The sequence below is a fragment of the Poeciliopsis prolifica genome, unplaced genomic scaffold (genome assembly GCF_027474105.1).
Source record: "Poeciliopsis prolifica strain line A6 unplaced genomic scaffold, Auburn_PproV2 SCAFFOLD181, whole genome shotgun sequence".
In the NCBI taxonomy this organism is placed as follows: Eukaryota; Metazoa; Chordata; class Actinopteri; order Cyprinodontiformes; family Poeciliidae; genus Poeciliopsis; species Poeciliopsis prolifica.
The window spans coordinates 17,032-39,950 of record NW_026562556.1 but is presented as its reverse complement, the minus strand read 5'-3'; the positions used below and the strand labels follow the sequence as shown (position 1 = coordinate 39,950).

Here is a 22,919-nt window from a genome sequence, read left to right as displayed (position 1 = left end):
AACAATCCCACACAAAGAAAATTAGAGATTAATGCAGAACAGAAACATCTAAACTGTAAAGTCGCAGCAGAACTCAGATTCACACAATCTGGTTTATTGAACCCAAACAGAAAATCTCAACTCTGCATCCACCCAAAACAAGCAGAACGATTTGTATACAGCAGCAGCAGCTCCAACCCAAAAGCTCCTCAAAATCATCACAGAGATCAAAATCACCAGTTTAATCTGTCCTGACCCAGATTCTCACCTGAAAATGGAACTTCTACTGAGCTTTTCAAACTTTTTACTCTTAATGTAACAAATCAAACATCTCAGAAAAAACACAAATGAAGCTGTAATCCCACATTTAACCACTAGATGGCAGATTATAGCTGTTCTCTCAACAACAGGAAACATCTGAAGAAGCTTCCCTGTCTGCTGCCTGGCAGGTTGAGGAATGTTTAGGTTGGTCTGTAACATGAGAGGAAAAACCTCTGCAGCTCTGCAGCGTCGTTTCTTCTTCTTCAACCTAAATCTGGTCAATCAGAAAAACTCAAACCAGAAACGAGCTCGTCCTGCTCGGATGCAGTTTGGCAACTGGAAGTTCAAGTGATTCAGTTTCTGGCTCTGCGGCCGTTAGCGGCTCAGGTGAACTTGGGACACCGCGAGCTGTCCAGGCTGGACATGTTGATGCCTCTCAGAGCACCCAAACCTTCCTCTGCTGTCATCATCATCTTCATCGTCGCTGTAGGGAGCCGTGTGGCTGGTTGAAGCTCTCTGTCCACAGAAATAAAAGCAGAGAAGAAGAGTGTCGGGTGGTCCAGACTGAAGGAAGAGGAGACGGATGGGGGGATGAGGGACGGAGTGTCTTACAGATGGAGACTCCGGCTCTCTGTAGGGAGGACAGACCATGTGGAAACGAGGGATGGCCACCTGGAAAACCTCTTCCTTATTGGCTGGAAGACAGAGAGGCATCAGACCAACACACCGGGTGTGTGTGTGTGTGTGTGCGTGCGTGTGTGTGTGTGTGCGAGGAGTAGAGCACCACCTAGTCTGTGGAAGGTGTAGTGACCCTCCATGAACTCTGACGGCGTGGAGAAGGTGGTGCAGCTGGCGTACTCGTGCACCTTGCCAGGCGTCATGACCGGGAACTCTCCTGCACACACAGGACACACTCAGCGCCACAGCTGGACCAATCAGGGCGCAGCAAGAGGGCGGGCTTACCGACCACGCCCGGACCCGCAACCTCCTCCACGTTTCCGTCGGAGGTGGTGATCCTCCAGTAGCGGCTGTCCAGCTGACACGCTGCGTCCGGCGAGGCGGTTCTGGACATCTCTATCCTGCAGACGGGTCGACCCGTTAGAACGCCATCAGAACCCGGCCCGGGTCTGCACAGCTGCGGCGGCGCTACCTGATGCGGTACGTGAAGAAGAAGTGCGGCGGGTGGACGGAGGACAGCTCCGGCAGGAAGGAGGTGGAGACGGAGACGGAGATGTCGCCGGTGGTGGCAACGCAGCTCTTCTCATGAGAATACCTGCAGAACCACCAGACGGGTCCACTTTCTACCAGAACAACTACTGACATCTCATGCTTTACAATGACTTTAAGAACTAGTTCATTAGTGTCTTTAATTAATTTATAAATAAATCATTAATAACTGTTTATTATCCATTAAGAGTGAGAAGACGACTGTTCAACTGTATTTTAAGTGGATTTATTACACTAAACATTTCAAACTACCATGTAAGAACAATGAGCATTAGAAAGCTATTGTTTAGCATGTCGTCACCTTCTGACCCTTATTTACTTCATAATAACAGATATTAATGATTCATTAAGTGTTTATAGATGAATGGATCACAGATTGACCTGAAGATCTGCTCTTTGATGATGGGAAACTCTCCTGTGACGACGTTGCTGACGTAGCTGCTGAACCAGTGCAGGAAGCTGGATCCTGCAGACAGGAAGAGAGCGTAAACAAAGTCCAGACGCCTCCCAGTCGGAGCGGCGAGTCGCTGACCTGTGATGAACATGTCGATGGCTGACGGATCCTGAGCCGTTTGGTCCTGGAAAACAGAACCAAACCCGGTCAGAATCGTCTCTACGCTTTTCTGTGAAAGGACAGCAGACAGGAAGTGTACGGACAGGGCAGGGGTAGAAGCACTCTCCCTGGCGGCGGCCCTCAGCGTCCTCCAGCGCCACATACTGGCTGAGGCCGGTATGGAAGCAGAAGGTGAGCGGCAGCGAGCGCCGCATCCCCTTCCTGTGCTGGAAGCCGCCGGCCGCCGTCTCCACGTCCAGCAGCACCTCAGAGCGGTAGTGGTTGGACAGGGACATGCTGCCCATCAGCCTGGAGACACACACTGGTTAGACTGGGAGGCCAACCAGAGGGGTGGGGGCTCTGGTTGGACACCCACCCTGGGATCACCAGCTTCTGGCCGTTGGATCCGGTAGGAGCAACGGTAATCGTCTGGCAGCTTACAGCTGATCTGCGCCTCGATGTCGTCTAGCTCCGCCTCCGTGGCGCCGTCTGCAACAGAGACAGCGATCAGCACGGCGGTGGGGGGAGCATGCGGTGGGCAGCTGCGGGTCGGGTTACCTTTGAGGGAAACAATCATGCGCGGACATCTCTGCTGCAGGAAAATCTTGAGCTGCTCCCAGGCGTTCTTCAGCTCGGCGTAGTGACGGATGTAGCGACCCAGATCAGCGAAGTAGAGCTTGAAGAGGCCGTACCAAGAGAGGCCGCGCTGCAGCCGCTCCGCACTGCGCACACACACACACACACATGCAGACACACACTTCAGGCTTCTGTTGGGTGAAACTGAAGAAAGTGAAGGTGGACCTACTCTGTCAGCAGCCAGTGTTGGCAGCAGTGACGCTTCCACAGTGGGTTGTGTTTGCACAGATCACTGAGCCTCTTGCTGACGAAGCTGCAGCTGCGACAGAAAAAACACAACTTACACATCCTCAATTATTATTATTAGCAGTTTCATCATGGTAAATGTAACTTGTTATGAGTCTGTAAGGCTGTGATGGACTGGTGTCCTGTCTCATAAGATTAATGTTAATCTGATTAATTCTTTAAAAATTAAATGATCACAAAATACTTAATTATTTACCACTGAGAAATCAACATTTACATAGACACAATATAAAACATTTTAAAATGTATTTTATTAACATTAAAGGACATGGAATTTAAAAGATAATTGAACTTCAGCTGCTTTTAGCAACATAAAAATATTGCATAAAAGGTCAAATGAGTCTGATAAACTGGTTTGTTTCTGATCAGTGATGGTGGTTTGTTTACTTCCTGTTAGTGAAGTTCTGTGTGTTGATCAGCTGTTAGCAGGAACATTACAGTGAATTGTGCATTTCTTGTTTACTTTATATATTTATATATTCTCTGATATGCTGTACATCAGCCTGCATCATCCCAGGAGTATTTTATTCATCACGTTCCCTCCAAATACACAAGCTACAGCTGTTAGCAGGAAGCTAACTGTAAACAACTTCTTTATCTTTCCTTTTAAACTCGTTTTATCGCTTCTGCCGGGCATGAACGCTTTGATTTTAGTTTTCCATCCACACCCAAAAGCTGTGACAGTAATTTTATGCATCATATTTTCGTAGAAATAAAACAAAAACAGCAGCTAGTTGGCTCGTCAACTAGCCGCTGTTAGCCGCTAGCATGCTGTAGCTGGAAAACAACGTCCGCTTATCACTTCCGGTCTGCTTGAAGCTGATACCTACTGGACCAGGTCTCTGAAGCTCAGGTAGGACAGGACGTGGAGCAGCGGGTCCGAGGGGAGTTGGTCCAGCTGCAACTCCGAGGAGGCGCCATTGTTAGCAGGAGTTCTGGCTGGAAGCAGCGCTGCTGTAGCGCCCCCTGCCGGGAGGAGGAATAGACTGCAGGTGGTTTTGTGGCCTGATTTCTCTAGTGGTGATCTTTTAGTGACGCACCAGAAAGATTAAGGCTTCCGGTTTGTTTCTAGATCTATAAACATTTCATAAATGTTAATAATTTTGCTTGAAAAGTAATAGAAGATTTACAACAAGTTGATAAAAGCAATTCCAGTTTCCCTTAAATCTTTAATTAAATACGATCTGCCACTCATAATTTCCCTCAGTCTTTGTCAACTACACATAAAATATAAATCAAAATACTAAAAAGGTCAGTGGGTTTTACAGGTGGCTTACAAAACTATTCATATACCTTGCATATTTTGTCACATTACAACCACAAACTAAAATTTAATCTTAAAGACCAAAACAGTTGTCAAGTGGAAAAAATAACATGCATGATTTTAAATATTTTTTATAAATAAAAAACTGCATGTGACCACTTTAGCAATAATGTTATTATTCTTACTGTTATTGCCACCAGTGTTGGTGAATCTTTTCTTCTAGTTCATTTTCTGTTTCAAAATGTTTCACCTGCAGCTGTTACCTTTCCCCTGATTCATGGTGAAAATGGATGAACATCAGAAACTTTGGATAAAAACCTGAATGAGAGCCGTCTCCTTTAAAATCAATGTAATCAATAGACCCCAATTGTAAGTTTTGAAAACAATCATTTATTCTGAACTTGTCATGTCACAAAGAAATTTAACTTTATAATTTGTCATGTTGATTTTATATGACATTTATATTCAGTCTCTCTAGGAATTAAATGAAAAAAAAATCTACATTTAATTAAAATCCTGTGGATAACTTTACAAATACGAGACAACTGTAATAAATAAAAGATTTTCTTTTTCTGTCTTTACCAGAGTCACTCTCTACCGCCATCTTGTGGTCAAAGCCTGTAGATACACAAAAATCCTTCAGACGAGTTTAATGATGAAACTGAGCGAATATTAATGAACTGAAGGAAACACGCTGCTGTTCAGGAAATATCACAGTAGAAGAACCTTCTCAGAGGAAGTTTAAAGTCAGTTTCATTAACTGAGAGAGAAAATCCACAACAACAAGAAGACGTTTCACTGGAGGACAAAAAAAGATGGAGTCAAGATGAGGATACAAGCATGAACAGAGGAAGGAAGGAATCAGGAAGCTGAGTTCCAGTTTAGAGGAAAGAATTTTTTGACTGAGGGCAACATTTAGACAGAGAAGCAGATCTATGATGTTCTGCAGGAAAACAGAGAAAATCCTTCAAAGCAGATCTGAAAGTCTCTGAAAAGCATTTCCACTGCTACCAGAGGTAATGCTGCAGCAGATGAAACTTTATCTTTATTAAGCTTTAGATTTGACCTTCAGAAAGACAGAAATAAAGCTATTTAATTTAAAATCATGAAGAAAATCTTAATTCTCTGATTGGAGAAACAATCAAATGAGCTTCACAAATATCTGCAAAAAACATCTGAAATAAGATGAAAACATCCAGAACCTGAATCAAGATGAAGCAAATATGCAGCTTGAAAACTGTTGAATTGAACTTTATTTAATATTTCTGGATCCAGGAGAAAAATGAACCAGAGAGAAAAAAGATCAACTTTCCAGTTGAATCCAGTTCAGATCAAAAGTCCATGAAGCTTCTAAATGGAGCCCAGTTTGAACTGGATCTTTATTGATCCACAGAGACAAACAATATCAGACACTAAATGACAGACATGAGGAAATAAACAGGAGGAAAATCTTTGAGGTCAGAGGTCATCATCTTGATCCAGAGTCTCTTTAGATTCAAACTGCTGCAGCTTCAACCTGTGAGGATCAGCAGGACACAGAGACGTTCTCTACTTTACAGAGATCACCAGTACTTCCACCTGCAGAGAGAAGAAGGAAGGAGAGCAGATCAGTGAGTGTTTCCAGTAGCAGTCAGTGACGCAGCACATCCAGTAGATGGTTTCCAGTCAGACTGATCTCAGAGCTGTGACCAAGATGAACCTGATCAGTTGTTTCCTGTTGAACTGAGAGAACAAGCAGGTCTGAGATCAGATCTGCTGCTGTTTGATGAATGAGGACCACTGTCTCTAGACATGTTGGACGCTGGAGTCCAGCTGGACGTCCTGGAGACATGGACACAGCAACAACACAGCAAGCTGCTGCTCCTCTGATTGGCTGATTGCAGTCTCTGTGTCCAATCAGGAAGCCTGAACCCATTCTCCTCCACTGAGAAGCTGCAGCTTTACTGGGAACACTGGATCTTTGCTTTGATGCTGACTGGGTTTAGTTCAATATGCTGACAGCAGCTGGACTCACTGCAAACATTTACTTACTTTAAAGTCTTTACAAGATCCTTCAGCTGAACATCTGATTCCTTCAGTTTGTTTCCTCCCAGGTCCAGTTCTGTCAGACGGGTCGGGTTGGACTTCAGAGTTGAGACCAAATAATCACAGCTGATCTTTGACAAACTGCAGTGATACAACCTGAATAAAGAATAAAAGATGTGAACCAACAGGATGCAGGTTAACCAGTCCAACAGAACCAGTTAAAGATTCTCATGAATATTAATGCCAACAAGCTGCTGCTCCAATAAAGACCTGCTGACTTCAGAACCAGAACCAGAACCATTGGAGAATTGTGAGGCGCAAAACTCTCAATTATATAGATAAAACATAACAAACCACAGAGATGAGTTCTTACTGCCAGCCACGACGGGTCGGGAGATTTATTCACACTCTTACCATGGATGCATCATTACAAAACATAGTTTCTCAAATCTCAAAGTCTCAAAATCAAAGTCCCCAAAATCTCTCCGTTCTTTGTCTACAGACATTCTTATAGCTTCCAATGACGTCGGTTTGCGTCAAGATTCTGGCTGCCCATTGACTGAGTGTGTGTTGGAGTTTCCACGAATTTCTGACTGACCTCTTCTCTGAACATCTGCTCCATCTCAGAACTGCAAAACAAGTCAATTAATAATAATTGTTGTTCTTATCTATCTAAACAGCGTACTTTCCAACCCGAGTTTTGTTCCAACATTTTGTACTTTCCAGATAAAATCAGGTCAGATCGACCTTTCTGGCACCAGAAATCTTTTCCCTTAAAAACAACTCTTAGGAAGTATTCCTGCTCCGACAGAACCAGAACCAGAACCTGGTACTGGGTCATGATGTGTTGGAGGATTTTAGTCAGTAAAATCATTCCAGGTTCTGATCAAAGTGTTGAAGCATCAATCATTGATTATTGATTTGTTCCTGTCAGATTCCAGGAATTCACTTTTCTAGACTGGATGACCTTTGACCTGCTTGACCTGAGGGGGATTTCTACACACTGGGGTCCGAATGCTGTCCTGTTCTGACCTCAGATCAGCAGGTCCAACTCAGTTACACAGAGAAACTAAATTAAACTCTGGATCCAGGAACAAACTCAGAAAATATTGATTAGATCAGAAGAAATGAACTTTGATTGATGATCAATTATATAGAATTATTCACAGAAATATCAATAATTATATCATTAAAATACTTCAATGTCTCCAGTCTGCAGCCTTCAGTCTGTAGAAAACCACAGAGATCCTTCAGTCCAGAATCTTCCAGGTTGGTTCTGTTCAGGTTCAGTTCTGTCAGATGGGTCGGGTTGGACTTCAGAGCTGAGAACAGAGACGTCCAGCTGGTCTCTGAGAAACTGCAGTAATTCAATCTGAATAAAGAATAAAAGATGTGAACCAACAGGATGCAGTTAAAACTGAAATATGAACAAATAAATAATAAAATGTATAAATTAATTTCCCTGAATGTAAAAGAAACATGATGAACTGATTCTAACATCTGATCCAGTCAAAACTGGTTTAAAGAGTCCAAACCAGCAGAACCAGAACATTTGATCAACAAAGAAACTCAAAGTTTTCTATCAGCCTGGATGAGTTGAGCTATTTCTGCTGGTTCCTGATCATCAGACCCGACTTGGTAACTGGATCAGAACCAGTCAGGTTCTTCATTAATGGCCTTTGGGTTCCTATTAAAGCTGCTGAAAGCCAATGGAGGCCATTATTTCCTCAGGAGACGGTTCCTCTCTGACCCGCCCAACAGAACCACAGCCTCAGGACAAAGCTGAGGAACCTGCTGCTGCTGCAAACCTCACTTTCATTCATTGCATCTAGATTTGCTTTTCTACAATCAGTGGTTTCTTAGACGTTCATTAAGGAGGATTTGAACTCGTCAGTGTTTGTGGCTCTGGAGGATCAACATTTCATTCTGATGTAAAGAATCAGAAATAAAAGCATCTGAATCTTTACCAAACTGAAACATCTCCATCATTCATTCACAGCATTTCAATTATTTTACTCATTTTGTTCATCAAAAACATTTTAAAGAGAAAAACTGAAAAACAAAGTTCAATAATCTCAAAGTCTGAAATAAGAAAATAATTAATAAGGTCAAATGTTTTAGAGATTTTATTCTCATGATTAAACAGGTTGTTTTAAAATAATATATATTAACATTAAATTGATTAACTATTGATTAATGTATCAATAAATGATTTTATTGAATAAATGGAGAAAACAAACCTCAGAATCTTCACTTTACTGACTGAATTCTCCAGGATCTCAACCAGATGATTCATATCAGATTCTCCAGCTTTATTTATGTCGATCTGATTTATTTCCAGTTCAGTCAGATCTGGGTTGGACTTCAGAGCCGAGGCCAAAACTTCACATTCAGCCTTTTGGAGCGAACAGCCACCAAGTCTGTGATTAGAGAAGAAATAAATTCAGTTCTAATGAAATCAATCTGGATCATAAACAGACTAAAATATGATAACAGTGATGTCATCATCTGATCATCATCTGATCATCATCTGATCAATATCTACTGAGTTTGACCCCACAGAGAATCTGTGCAGTTCCTGGTTAAAGTCCAGGTTCTGGTTCTGGTTCTGGTCCAGGTCCAGGTTCTGGTTCTGGTTCTGGTCCAGGTCCAGGTTCTGGTTCTGGTTCTGGTCCAGGTTCTGGTTCTGGTTCTGGTTCTGGTTCAGGTTCTGGTTCTGGTTCTGGTCCAGGTTCTGGTTCTGGTTCTGGTTCTGGTCCAGGCTTCATGTCCTCAGACCTTCAGCTGCAGTCAGATGTTGAAGATCTTCTATCATCAGTGAAGGAAAGTTCAGTTTCTCTGCAGCAGCTGATGAAGAGGCTGACTGAGCTGAATGAAGGAAACGACTGGAGATGATGGAGAGGAGGAGGAACTGCTCACAGCTCTGACTTGGACTAGACCGTTTAGATCAAGCAGGAAGTGAGTTCTAAATGAAGTGAGCAGAACAGGAAGTCCAGCTGCTCTGGACCTCTGGCATCTCTGGGTTTGTTGAGCCACTATCTGCTGCATCATCATGAATAATAGTAATATTGTATAGAAACATGTTTCCCAGCAGCAGGTTATTAAATGCTGCCACAGAGGAAACTGGGAGCAGAACAAACACATGATGCTCCAGTTCTGTCTCCGTCCATCTGCTGGATTTGATGCTTTAACAAAGTAGAAAGTGGACAGTCGTCAACCTGCTGCAGCTAAAAGCTTCACGTTGTTCTGGTCGTCCTGCAGAGCAGCAGCAGAACCGGTCCTGCTGCTCCTTCGGGTCAGAACCATCCTCTCAGACTGTGGATCTGAGAGGAACTGGGACAAAAACTGGTTGGAAGAGGGACACATGTCTCTGCAGTGGTCTGTCCATTGTCTCAGAGGAACAAAGGTTTGGATGTCAGGAGAAATTGTTGCTAAACTCCTAAAGAGCTGAAGAGCAAAACCCCTGGAGGAGACGGAGCGTTTGGGTCCAGCAGCATTTCATGGTGAAGCAGTGAAAGTTCTCCAGTAACTAGAAGAGGCTGGATGTCTCCAGAGTTGAAGCTCATGTCTCTGCAGGTCTTCATGGAGGACAGCTAACAGCTTCAACAAAGGCTGCAGATGAAGAGTTGATGAGGAAAATGGTTCCAGCTCTGGAAGCAGATTCTCAGAGCTTTGGGAGGATCTGACAGAAACTAGAACTTTTTCTGGAACCAGACGACAAAAAACACATTTTGGTCTCATTTACAAACTCAGAGGAAACTAGAGGGAGGAGGAAGAGGATGATGAAGATCAACACTGTTCAATAGTTTATAATTAATGCAATGATTTATTTGAATGGTCAACATTTTTATTAAACTGAAACAATAATTTAATAAAAACAGTCAAAGATCCTAAACTCTGAATGATGGAGCAGCGGCTCAATGAGTGAAGAGTTTAAAGTTTAAAAGTTTCTCTGGCTGATTGGATCTTAGAGAAAATAGATTTTCTAGAGTTCAGGGTTTTCTATTCATTTCAACCTGAAAACTGATAAAAAGTGAAATATTTTTAAAATGATCAAAATGTGTAAAACCAGAAGCTGCATCTGTCCTGGATGAGCTGAATGTTTAGATGTTTGATTGGCTGAAATAATCCAGAGGATGAAGGAAGTAGATAAAGAGCAAAAACATCCAGAATCAACTTGAAGACAGAAGAAGAAACAGGAGGACAATAGAGCTGAATCAGCATCACACAATGAAAACATCTGGACTCACCGAGCCTGTAACACTCTGATGTGTTGTACTTCTCCAGGTCCAACTCATCCAGAATCTCTGACATCTGCAGCATGAAGGCCAGAGCTGAACAGTCAGTCACTGAGAGCTTCTTCCCTGAATCCAGCAGCCGTTGGATCTCCTGATAAAATGAGACGTCGTTCATCTCCACCAGACAGTAGAAGATGTTGATGCTTCTGTCAGGAGAGATTCTATAAGTGTTCATCTTCTTCAGGTTGGTGATGATTCTCTGGATGGTTTCTGGACTGGTCTCTGTCTGACCCAGCAGATCTTCTAAGTCTCTCTGGTTGGACTCCACAGTGAGACCATGAAGGAAGCGGACAAACAGGTCCAGGTGGCCATTTTGACTGCTGAGGGATTTCTCCATGACTTTCTTCATAAACTCATCTAGAGATGTTTCTCTGTATTCGTATCCCAGGAACGTCTTGATCTCCTCTGACTTCCTGCTGGTGAAGCAGTGGAGCATGTAGACTGCAGCCAGAAACTCCTGGATGCTCAGATGAACAAAGGAGTAGACGGAGACGTCGCGTGTCCCTCTCTCTCTTTTAAACATCTCAGTGAAAACTCCTGAGAACAATGCAGCATCTTGGATGTTGATGCCGCACTGTGTGAGATCTTTGTCATAGAAGATCAGGTTTCCCTTCAGCAGCTGATCAAAAGCCAGTTTTCCTAGAGACTCAATCAGCTTCCTGTTCTCTGGACTCCAGATAGATTTGCTCTTTTTTCCTCCATCATATTTTTCCTCCTTGATGTTGAGTTGAACCTTCAGGAACTCTATGTACATCTCAGTCAGAGTGTTGGGTAGTTTCTCTCTCTCTTGGTCTTCATCACATCCTCCAGAACTTTAGCAGTGATCCAGCAGAAGACGGGGATGTGACACATGATGTGGAGACTTTTGGATTTCTGGATGTGGGAGATGATCCTGCTGGCCTTCTCTTCATCATCTCTGAATCTCTTCCTGAAGTATTCCTCCTTCTGGGGGTCAGTGAACCCTCTGACCTCTGTCACCATGTCAACACACTGAGCAGGGATCTGATTGGCTGCTGCAGGTCGTGTGGTTATCCAGAGGAGAGCAGAGGGAAGCAGTTTCCTACTGATGAGGTTTGTCAGCAGAACATCCACTGAGCTGGACTCTGTAACATCAGTCAGGATCAGATTGTTGTAGAAATCCAGATTAAATCGACTTTCATCCAGACCATCAAAGATGAACAGAACCTGGAACGATTCAAAGTTTCTGATTCCTTTCGTTTTAGTGAATCGTTCATGAATCAGTTCTAATAAGCTGAACTTTTTCTCTCTCAGTAAATTCAGTTCTCTGAAGGTGAATGGAAATATGAACTCAATGTTTCTGGTTGGTTTTGCCTTCAGCCCAGTCCAGAGTGAACTTCTGTGTTAACAGTGTTTTCCCAATGCCAGCCACGCCCATGGTCATCACTGTTCTGATTGGTTGATCTCTTCCAGGTGGGACTTTAAAGATGTCTTCTCTTCTGACTGTTTCTTGTTTCCTGGATGCTGTTTCAATCTGTCTGACCTCATGTTCCTGGTTGACCTCTCTAGTTGACCCCTCTGTGATGTAGAGCTCAGTGTAGATCTGGTTCAGACCGGTTTTATTTCCAAGTTCAGCGACGCCTTCAGAGAGACTCTGGATCTTCATCTTCAGAGACTCTTTAAGGTCAGGCTGATACAGATCAACAATATCTGGAAAAAGAAAGAAAATAAACAAAATAAAAACAATTTGCTGGACGAATAAAGTGGCCAGTTTGGTTCTTCTTCATAAATTTTTATGAAGAAAACATTTCAATAATTAGATAAAGTTATTCCAACGTCAGTCTCAGGGCCGGCCCAAGAAACTAAGCAGCCCCAGGGCCTCCAAGGGGCCCCATCAGTGGACCTGATTTATTTTATATCCATTTCTATGTCATCACAATGACATAATCACACAATTTCCTCATGAAGTGATTTGTTTTTACAATATATTTGATAATGTATGCAGAAATCATAGTTTTAGAGACCAAAAGAATAAAAATAGCTCCTGGTGCTTCCAGAACCGATCCAAACGTCCAAAGCTCTGATCAGAAGATAAGTTGGAAAACAATGTCTAAAAAAGAACTTATCATTCAGGGAGAATAGAAAGAATCCAAGATAAATTTGTTTTAATGTGTCTTGGTAATGTAATGTTTATAAAAGAGATTTGTGAAGCTGCTGATAGATTATTAACTTTATTGAAACCTTGAACGATTCAGTTCAACAGCCAAACATTTAAGCTGCGTCTTTGTGTGAAACTGAGTTTTATTTTGAAATGCCTTGATTCTCATTGGCTCTGAATATTTCTAAGGTATTTTGGCTTCAAAACGCAGTTTTATAACATTTGATGCTCTTTGAATTGTTCTGAATATTCCATACTCTATGTATGGACATGTTTTCATTCTCCTCTCTCTGTTTTTACTGTTTCTACATGCTCACTGCCACACATTTACAATTCAGACTTAAAAATGAAACACAGAAGACAACTGTAGTAAAAAACATGATTCAGTGATAAAGTTGGAACAAAACCATCAGAGTCATTGAATCCAGGAGTTTTCAGTAACATCAACTCTTCTGCATCATGTCATCATTGTCCTTATAGAAACAGAAAAATGTTTCCTCCCTTCATTTTTCAGCCTTTATGAAAAAAATCTGGAGAAAAAGCTTTAATCTGCCAAAGAAATGACTCATTATGTCGATAATGTTCACATTTAAAATGACTTTCCTCAGATTGTTAGTATTATTACATTTTGCATTCATACTGTAAATATATATAATGCAGTCTGTGTTATAATGTCAGAGTGAATAAAGGTTTCTGTTCTAGTTGTTGGTCCCCAGATTGTCCTCCACTCCTCTGTTGCTGCTGCAGCTCTGCTGTCCTCACATTCATCTGCCTGATTGTTCTCCAACAACGTTTGGATCACAAACTATTCACTTCCTGGAGAAGCTTTTCTGTAACATAACTCCTTATTATATTCTACATTTACCATCATGTCCAGGCTGAACCTCAACCTTGAACCAGGAGCTTTTCAGAGACTTCAGTGACCTCTGAGGTTGCTCAAAATCACTTTCTGCCTCGTGAAAACCATTTTAGTTTTTGAAGTAGATCACATTGAAGATGCTCAATGTGGCGAGAAATTCCGTGGAATTGTCCTTTAGTCATTTCCTGAATTGTAAGATGCAATTTTCCAGCAGAACCTTAACGGCCTGGTGTAATAACCAATAAAAGTAGAATAAAAATCCTTTTCAGCAGAATCAGATTAATCATATTGGCAGGTGGGCAATTTGCTGACCTAGAACTTTTGTCACCTCTCTTTCTTTTATTGTTTTATTATTCACTTTATTTCTGTTATTCTAAACATAACATTAATGTCAATCAATACCCTGAGCCATCCTTTCTGCTATTTCATCCCCCTTAAACTCATAATGTGCTGAAACACAAATAAAATTATCTGTAAGAATCATCAAATTGATTCTATGAAATTGTAACGCTTTCTTTTGATGCGCAGATCTGACTGCAAGGTATAGTGTTAACCAGTTTGTAGATCAGAAGTAGGTACGACATGGAGTCATGATTGGGTGAATAAATACAATTGATGCCAAAAAAAGGTTTGTTAATACTGCTATTTATTGCAGTGGCAATAATAATAATAGTAATAATAATAATAATAATAATAATAATAATAATAATAATAATAATGATAATGATAATACCAAAACAACAAAAATAAATAAAGTTCTCAAAAAACAGGGAAATAGAAAACAAACAAAACACTTGTCAGTGACACTTCAAAACCTAATAGAGTCCACAAGAGGTCCAAAAATGAAGGGAGAATAGTTATTTTCCCTTTTTTTTTTGATACTCCTTAGAGTCTGTTCAGTTCCTATATGGAAAGTGTAGTTCTGTTTCCTACCACCAGATGGTGGGTGGGTAGCTCGCCATCTTCCGTCATCCAATGTATCCGTGCAGGAGTCCGGAAGAAAAAAAAAAACCTGACCTAAAAGGCCAGCAAACACACATTAAGTTCATATATAAATTTTACATTTATATAAAACAAATACATACTTGCTATGTTTTGACAATTTCATTATAATAAGGAAAAAATCCTTTTAAAAAGTGCACTTCATAATTCAAGTTCAAAGTTCTTAATTGACATAATTAGCAGTCATTGCAAAACAACTAATATTGAATCAAAATCAATCAATTTAAAAATGTGATTGATCAAAGTAGCTACAACAAATCATGTTGGATATGAGACTTCATTGCTGCACCAGCATAGAAAACAACACCAACAAAGAAATCATGAAAAATAATCAAATCTAAAGTTAAAAGGGAAACCTTTAAGTATTAAAGGGGTAGTCTTTAATTCGGCTGAAATAGTGTGACTTGTCATTAAGTAAATAATTCATAAATAGACTAAATGATGTGGCCCCTGATTGTCGAGTTGGTAGCTAATGCTAATTGGCGGAGCGTAGCAAAAGTAACGGCCTACTGTAAATGACTGTTATTTACTCACCGTCGAGTAACGGATTGTCTGAGGAGGTGGATGCAATGGTAACTTGTTCAATTCAGGAAGGTGTTCCAGCTGTTAATGGGCGAATATTGCAATGGGAGGGAATGTTAGCGGCGCTATTATTGCAAATACAATACGTCAAGTCAGATCGTATTTAACAACTCACCAGAAATCTTCAAAGTTGACTTTAGATTAAATGAGTGATGAGTCGATTTATAACTTCAAGTTGTTTTATCAACAACGGACGCGACAACCAACAGTGAGCAGCAGCCAACCCGGAAACACACATGACAATGAACTTAAAGGGATGGGCTTAAAGGGAAGGTGATTGGGTCATGTCGGTCACATGGGTTACAAAATGTTTTATTTAGAGCTGCTCATTTTAAAAATAAAAACAATAATAATAATTATTATAATAATAATAATACAGACCTTATGGCACTTAAATAACTTAGAAACAACATAATATGTAGGAGAAAACATAAAATACAGAAACCCTTCAGCTATGAGATTGACAATGTCTATGATTTTAACTAAAATGTGCAGATTCATCATATTGTGATTATTTAAACTTGCTGCAACATGACCCTTCAGAGTAAGAGTCTTCACTTCTCATTTTAAAATGAACAAAATAAAGTCAAATTTGTATATTTATCTTGTGACCATTTTTTGAACAGGCTGAAATTAAATGAATAGTTTATTAAGTCGAGTTACTGAGACATAAAACTTTTAATCCTTAAATGTCCAAATCTCAACTAAAGACGTGGATCTGGAAGGAAGAAGCTCTGATTGGACATGTTCAGTCTCACCTGGAGCACGGCTGCTCTGATTGGCCGTCAGGAGTCTGGATCCTGTTCTGGGTCGTTTCCCACACTGGGGGCAGCTGGTCCAGCCCGGATCCATCAGAACATTCTGACCCAAAGCACAGCAGGATGGAAGCTCCTCCTCACTAAAGCTGCTCCTGTGAAGACATTTCTTCATCACTGAAATATTCACTAGCAACAGGCTGGAGCTGAACATGTTCATGAAGGTCCACAAAGAACCAGGGACCAGAAACTGGGTCAGAACAGAACCTCAGAACATTGATGATTTCTGGTTTTAAGTACTTCATTGAATTATATTTGGTATGATGACTGATGCCAGTGTTCCCAGTCTGGAAGATGCTGGTTTCACTGCTTCAGTGGGTTTACAGACAATCTGAATTGTTGCTCCTCACATGTTTTTGTTTTCATGCAACATTTTAATCCATATTAATTCATTCAAACTGATTTACTGACCAACATCCTTCATGTCTAACTTTAAATTAATCTGTAAGAAAATTAAGTTACTGTTTATTAAAACACTGAGATCAACCAGTTAATTTATATTTTATCTCTATAGATTCACATGAATCAGTTAGAAACTGGTTTCTTACTTTCTGTCTGAGGGTCCAGGTTCATTACTGAAGTCTGGATTGTTTTCTTTGGACCGGTCACTCCTCATAGATGGACTGATGGATCCTGGAGGTTCTTTTAGATCCAGATCTTCCATCTTCTGGACCTTTTGAAAGAGAAACCAGAACCAGTCAGTCCCAGTGATCCAGTTCCAGTAACTGGAAGCAGAAAGCTGGTTCCCATCATGTGTTCAGAGAATCAGAGTGAATCAGGTAAATGAAGAAGTGAACATTTGACTCTACTGTAAATCTGTATGGAGGGAGTCAGTGTGCAGGAGGTTCTGAGGGAGCAGCAGCTCAGGTCGGGTCCACAGCTCCTCCAGACAGAACCGGGTCCAGCTGGGATCTCAGCAACATGTCAGCCTCTGTGTGCAGCTCAGCAGGATTTCCTCTCAGATAAAGAGTCACAAAGCAGCTTTCAGGGACCACAGCATCCAGCGGAGGAACCAGCTGGACCCGCTGCAAGGAATCATGGGTAAATGCCAGCTGGATCCACTGCAAGGAATCATGGGTAAACAGCTGCAGAATCACAGTATCACAGGAAGTCGGCCCTTTTGGATTGAAGTTCCGATTTTCACCCCATTTTTGCCGTTTACAGCCTTCGTATTTGATCGAACTCCTCTTAGGGATTTTGATTCATCGGCTTCAAACTCGGTCAGTCTGTTCATAAGGCATGTCCCATCTAAAGTTATCAAAACTGTGAGTTTTTGAGCATGCTGAAGGGGCGTCACCAGGGGTCAATGTTCACCTACTCGCCATGAAAATATCAACTGTTGTATCTCCTACACAGAAACTCACTGAGTCACCAACGTTACTGTGATTGATCATCATTGGGTCTCCTTCAATACCATATGGTCGAAACTAACTTTGACTATTCCCCTGAAACATCAAGATTCAATAACTTCCAAATGCAAGATCACAGCTGCATCACACTTCGTATGACGTCTTTCTGCAGACCAGTCCTGATCACATTTACATGGTCACTTGATGACATCACCTTTGCCCCGCCCACTTTTAACAGGCAGTCACCAGCTTTTTGTTTGCTGTATGTTTTACTTTTATTCTATGATTTATTTGGGTTTCATCCTGTGAAAACTGACTGTATATCTCCTGTCTACATCCACCGATCTGCACCAGATCTTTAGTGAAGATCCATAAGTACCGCCTGAGTTAACTAACAAGCGGGCCTCAACCCGCGGCGGCCAAAAGGCCCGAGCAGCGCTTGGCTGCGAGGGACGCATGACGCCGCTGTGCGGCTTTAATCTTCATTTTTACCTCACAAATGTGTCAATCATCAGTAACAGTGTTATTACCACAAATATTAGTGAAGTAAAATTGTAAAATGCTCACAATAAAGCATTTTATTTAACCCGTGACTAATTCCTGTCTAGATGAGGAAGTTAATCAAGTAACTGAAGCCGAGCGACCCGGTGGTGGAGAACCCGGGAAGCTGCGATGGTTCATCGGTTAGAAAGGCTCCAGAGAGCCGAGAGAGACGGAGCGGCAACACTTACTGTTATTTACAAGTCAACAAGTTGTTTTCCTCCTGCGACTCAAAGTGGATGCTGTTCTGAAGGAACCCAAAGTTGCTTTCAGTTTCTTTTCCACATGACTTCACGTGACTCACAGAGTGAAACAACAAAACTAGAATAAAGATTGAAAACCTTCAGTATTTAGATTTTGCTTTTAGTGAAGTAGATCCGAAACTGAGCATCTTTTTTCATGGATTCAGCAGAAAACCAGCAGAACAAACAGGTTTTGGTGGAGGATTGATTAATTACTCAACCAGATGATTTGCTGAAGTCATTAAACTTTATCAGGTCGAATAAAATCAACTGAAATTAATGTTGTTAAAAAGTCACTGCAGGGCTCATAAATGGAAAAGAAAATTAAACTTACTTCACAAAAATCCTCCCAAAAAGATTAACAGTGGATAAATTTGAGAATCAAAGCCTGAAAAATAGAAACAATAAAAATGTGCTTGTGGACGCCGAGATCAGAGAATAGAGCAGGATGAAAATATCTAATGGAGAAAAATTAAATATAAAAGGTTTTTTCAAAGTAAAACACGATTAACTGAATTCACCTGTAAGTACATTTTAGCTTGTTAATTATTTTACCAGAAATCATGACTGTGTAAATTTGTTAGGATATGATATCAATAGTAAAATGTGTTTCCGGAGCCAAATCATCACAATTATTCTGTTTTCCAGAAAAATACAATTTTCATAAATATTCTCCTGAATCTAAACTGGAAATTCACCATGTTGGCAAACAAACCAGTTATTTATTTAATCAGGAAACTTAAGTGTGAGATTTACTTACGAAATATAGACATATCTATACTCAAATAAGACATCTATATGTTAAATCAGCTGTCAGTTCTTTCGACAGACCATAATAATATTTATAATGAGAAAGATATAAACGTAATCAACTTATTAGTCAGAAACCAGCTGCAGCTCCACAAACACCTCTAAATTCAGAGCGGGGTATTTCCGCCCTCTGGGTTTTAACTAATCACCGTTTTATCTCTGTTGTGCAGGACCGGGAACCAGTTACCCCAGTGCGCGGGCTCCTGTACGGGGACGCCACCTCCGTTTGGCGCAACGTAAGCCATCCCGTCCTCCCAAACAGACTCCAGGACCGGTTGTGGCGCGCCGGAGTTGGTGAGGCACCTGCTGTGGGAGTGCAGCGCTGCTGAGGACCTGTGGGCAACGGCCGGCTCCTCGCAATTCCCACACTTGCCGGCAGGGGGGGTCCTCAATGCACAGCTTATGCTGTACGGGGTGAGCCAACAGAAATGTACAAAAACAGACTTTGCAGAGGTGTGGCTCACCCTAGCCACCATCAAAGACGCCATTTGGACCTCCAGAAACCTGCTGGTGAGCAGGCGCAGGCAGATCCCCCCCGTGGCTGTGATCCGGATGGCGGCAGCAAGAAGAGCTGCAGGTGGCGCGCCGAGGACACAGCCACCAAGAATCGCCTGCGCCTCCGTGGACAGAGGTCCCGGCAGCGGCGGCCTGGGCTCTCCGTGTCACGCAGGTGGGAAGGAGCATAAGGGTGGACCCCCGCTGGGCGCCATCACTGTTTGGAAGGACGGGATGACTCCGGACTTGACAGGGAGTCATCCCGGTCCTGCATAACTTTGAACTGTGATGTTTTTTATTCTTGTTTCTTATCTGCTTTTAGTTTAATTTAAAAACGAAACTGTATTTTAAAGAAAGATAAAAAAAATTATCTGGATAACTGCATAAATGCCATGTTTTTAAAATGTCCCAAGTATCAATAAACTTTTTCGAAGAAAAACAAACCGCCCTCTGGTGGCCACAATAGGAACTACGGTCTCCATAATGCATTGTTTACGTTTAAAATCCACTTAATGTGGAGTTTAGAGAAAAACTGACTCTATCAACCGTTTTCTGACTCAATTTTTTAATTCACTGTTGTAATGAAGAGAGTTTTAAATAATAAAATAAAGCTGCTATATGTTAAACTCTTTGCAGGACGTTTTTTCTGATCAGAATCAGACTGAATAAAAACCTGCAGTGACTCTTCTTTAACCACATTAACATATGCTGACTTGAACTGACTTGATAAAAGTGAACATTAAAACAAAAATGTACTTGACGAATGTCTGTTGTTGCGATATTTCACCACCAGAGGGCAGTATGAACTCACCCAACCACCTCAAAACTGATAAACTTTCAACTTTTCACGAAACAGTTTCTGACTCAATCCTGTAGATAGAAATCAATATATTTCGGACTTGTATGTGATTAGAGATGGAAATGTATAATTAAAATAATTTAGACCACAAGGTAAACAACAGATACTTAGAAATATAATATTTTCTTGTTGCTCAAAATCATTCAGACAGGCTTAATGATAAAATTGAATAATGATAAAATTTGGATCGATTATTAGTGAACTGAAGGTCAGACGCTGCTGTTCAGCATCAGAGTTTAGACCCACAGCTGCTGATAATCAGCTTGTGTGAGCTGTGAACTTTGAGATGTCTCCAACCAGCACTCACTGAGAGTGTCTGTGTTAGATTTTTATATAAATACAAATATAAATATTCAAGGTTAGGAGACTATACAGGTTGAAATCTTTGTTTGCCCCTGGGATCTGTGTTTCTTTTATCTTTGAAGCAATGAGTTTGTCACTTTGGAGACGGATGGCCAGGGTGACAGTTAGCCTGGTAGGAAGAATGGGTCGTTTGCAAACAACCCAGAGGCTCGGGAACTGAACTTTATGACCCCAGAGGGAACTGAACCAGAGAATCCAGAGAACGGAGCAGTATGCCTGCAGTCACAATTGCCCTGACAGGAGGACAAGGGCACCACAGGTGCTAACCAGGGAGAAAGAGTTGACACCGAGCAGGAGAGTGGATCGAAGGCTAGATGTCCCAAGAAACTCTAGTTTTATGGTCCAGAGAGACAACAAACAACTGTGACATCAGGAGACGCAAAGACAGTACCTTGAGAATGTGTATTGTGTTTGCCACTCCTTCTATGCAAATGTTTGTAATTAAGCTACGCCTCAATGTAATAAAATATGCAGTTGCAGAGAAGCACGTTAGAACTGGTCCGGAGACAGAGATAACGGGAGGACTCTGGGCAGAGTTCTCCGTTCAATTGGAAGATTGCATAAGAAAATTTAACCGTTTCCCTGTGTCCTCATTAATGTCCAGCAAGAGTGTTAGGTAATAGATCCAACAGTCTGTAATCAGAACTGTAGCGATAATAATAATAATAATAATAATAATAATAATAATAATAATAATAATAATAATAATAATAATAATAATAATAATAATAATAATAGAAGCAGAACTGGGCTCCTGTCTAAGAAAGGAATTCAAATAATTGACTTGAATTTCTTTCAACTGCGGGATGTTTTCAACTCTGGAGCTGCTTCTGGTTCACTGACAGAGAAAACATTTCAATGAACCCAGGAGAAGAATCTGCCTTCATTTATCTTACTGGGAATCAGTTATCTTGGTTTTCTTCTAGTTTATTCTCTGTTTCTGTTTCAAAATGTTTCACCTGCAGCTGTTATCTTTGGATAAAAAGCTAAATGAGAGCTATCTCCTTTAAACTGTTGACCACAATTTAATCAATAGACCCCAATTGTAAGTTTTGAAAACAGTCATTCATTCTGAACTTGTCATGTCACAAAGAAATTATTTGGCCTCAACTTCAAAGTTGAGGCCAAATAATGAGCCACTTCTTCCAGCTGTTCTTCCACATCCCAAGATACTGTTGAAATATAATTTTAATTCTCAACAATACTTTCTTATTCTTAGCACTAATAAATGAACAGGTCTTGCAGTAACTGTGGCTACATCAGCGCTTCCTCTTTCTCATCCCACCAGCTTCAACACAAAGTTAAACGCTTGCATTCAAATAATGATATATGACAGATTTTAGATAATTTTTTCCTGCATAATGTGCATTGCATGTATTCTACGTTGGGCAACGTATCTTGAACGACAATATTAAATAAAAGTAGAAGAAGCAATAAAACTTTAATGTCAAACCTGAACTTCCGTTTCCAGCTTCTCTTCTGGCCGTACAGGTGAGTGCTTCTCTGATTGGCCTGTAGGTGGCGGTAATGCACCTGAAGTTGGTTTGCAGCCGCCACTGTACCTAGAAAAAGAAGAAGAAGATAATTAACACCGGTTCTGTATTTCATTTAAAACCGACCTGCTTTGCTCGGTAAGTTGTTGGTTTTTCTATTTATTTGTGTCATATTGTGACCGAGCATCTGGACCCATGAAGGTTGTTAGCTGCGCTTTAATAAAAGTGTCATTTTGTGTTGCTTCGTAAACATTCCGCCACTCGGACTCTCAGCTTTGATTCTAAGTTCTGGTTGGGAAATGTCGAGCTCTTTATTATTAATGTTGCATTTTCCTCTGGTTGGCGTCATAAGGGCAGGAAAAGTCGGAGAAAGTCACTTTATTCACTATTCAGTTGAACCAGGAGGAAAACCACCGCTTACTTTATTGCAAACAGTCAGAACTGCGCATGTCTCACATCTTAAATGGTCCCACAATGATGACGTCAGTGAAGAGGCCGGGTCCAGTCCTCACTCTGCAGCCTGCGCTCTCGATGAAGTGTTTACTCAGTGTTTTATTGAAGTTTGTAAAATTGTGGAGGTAGCCCTGTGACGTCACTTCCACATCCAAAAAAATAAACTACAAAATAACTAATAGAACCAAATAACTTTCTATTCCACAGCAGATTTGACATTAATTCATAATTATCTATTAAGTTTTCTGTAATGAGTTTTCTGTAAAAGAAAATCTAAAATAAATATCAATTCCTATTTTGTGTTTTTGAGAGAATCATTTTTTCAATTGCAACTTCATGAATGTTTTTAGAAATATTTTGAAAACTGAATTTTGTACAATAAATCTGTTCCACAAGTTTTAATCTTATAAAATTTGATGAAAAGTTAAATTATGATATTGACAATTTCATCC

The 22,919-nt window shown here is 40.9% G+C and overlaps 1 protein-coding gene across 1 annotated transcript; it reads right to left on the bottom strand.

Annotated features, from left to right (window-relative positions):
- Positions 1 to 73: 73 nt before the first annotated feature.
- On the bottom strand, positions 74 to 19,348 carry LOC129356615 (F-box only protein 3-like). Its single transcript, XM_055026192.1, is given in 18 exon segments — positions 74 to 686; positions 688 to 756; positions 853 to 935; positions 1,028 to 1,135; positions 1,204 to 1,319; positions 1,391 to 1,513; positions 1,849 to 1,933; positions 2,000 to 2,045; positions 2,125 to 2,329; positions 2,397 to 2,423; positions 2,425 to 2,509; positions 2,579 to 2,742; positions 2,826 to 2,915; positions 3,733 to 3,868; positions 12,062 to 12,157; positions 15,807 to 15,958; positions 16,412 to 16,536; positions 19,269 to 19,348. Coding segments are annotated over 18 exon segments (1,797 nt in total). The 5' UTR covers positions 19,293 to 19,348; the 3' UTR covers positions 74 to 623.
- Between the last annotated feature and the right edge of the window lie 3,571 nt (positions 19,349 to 22,919).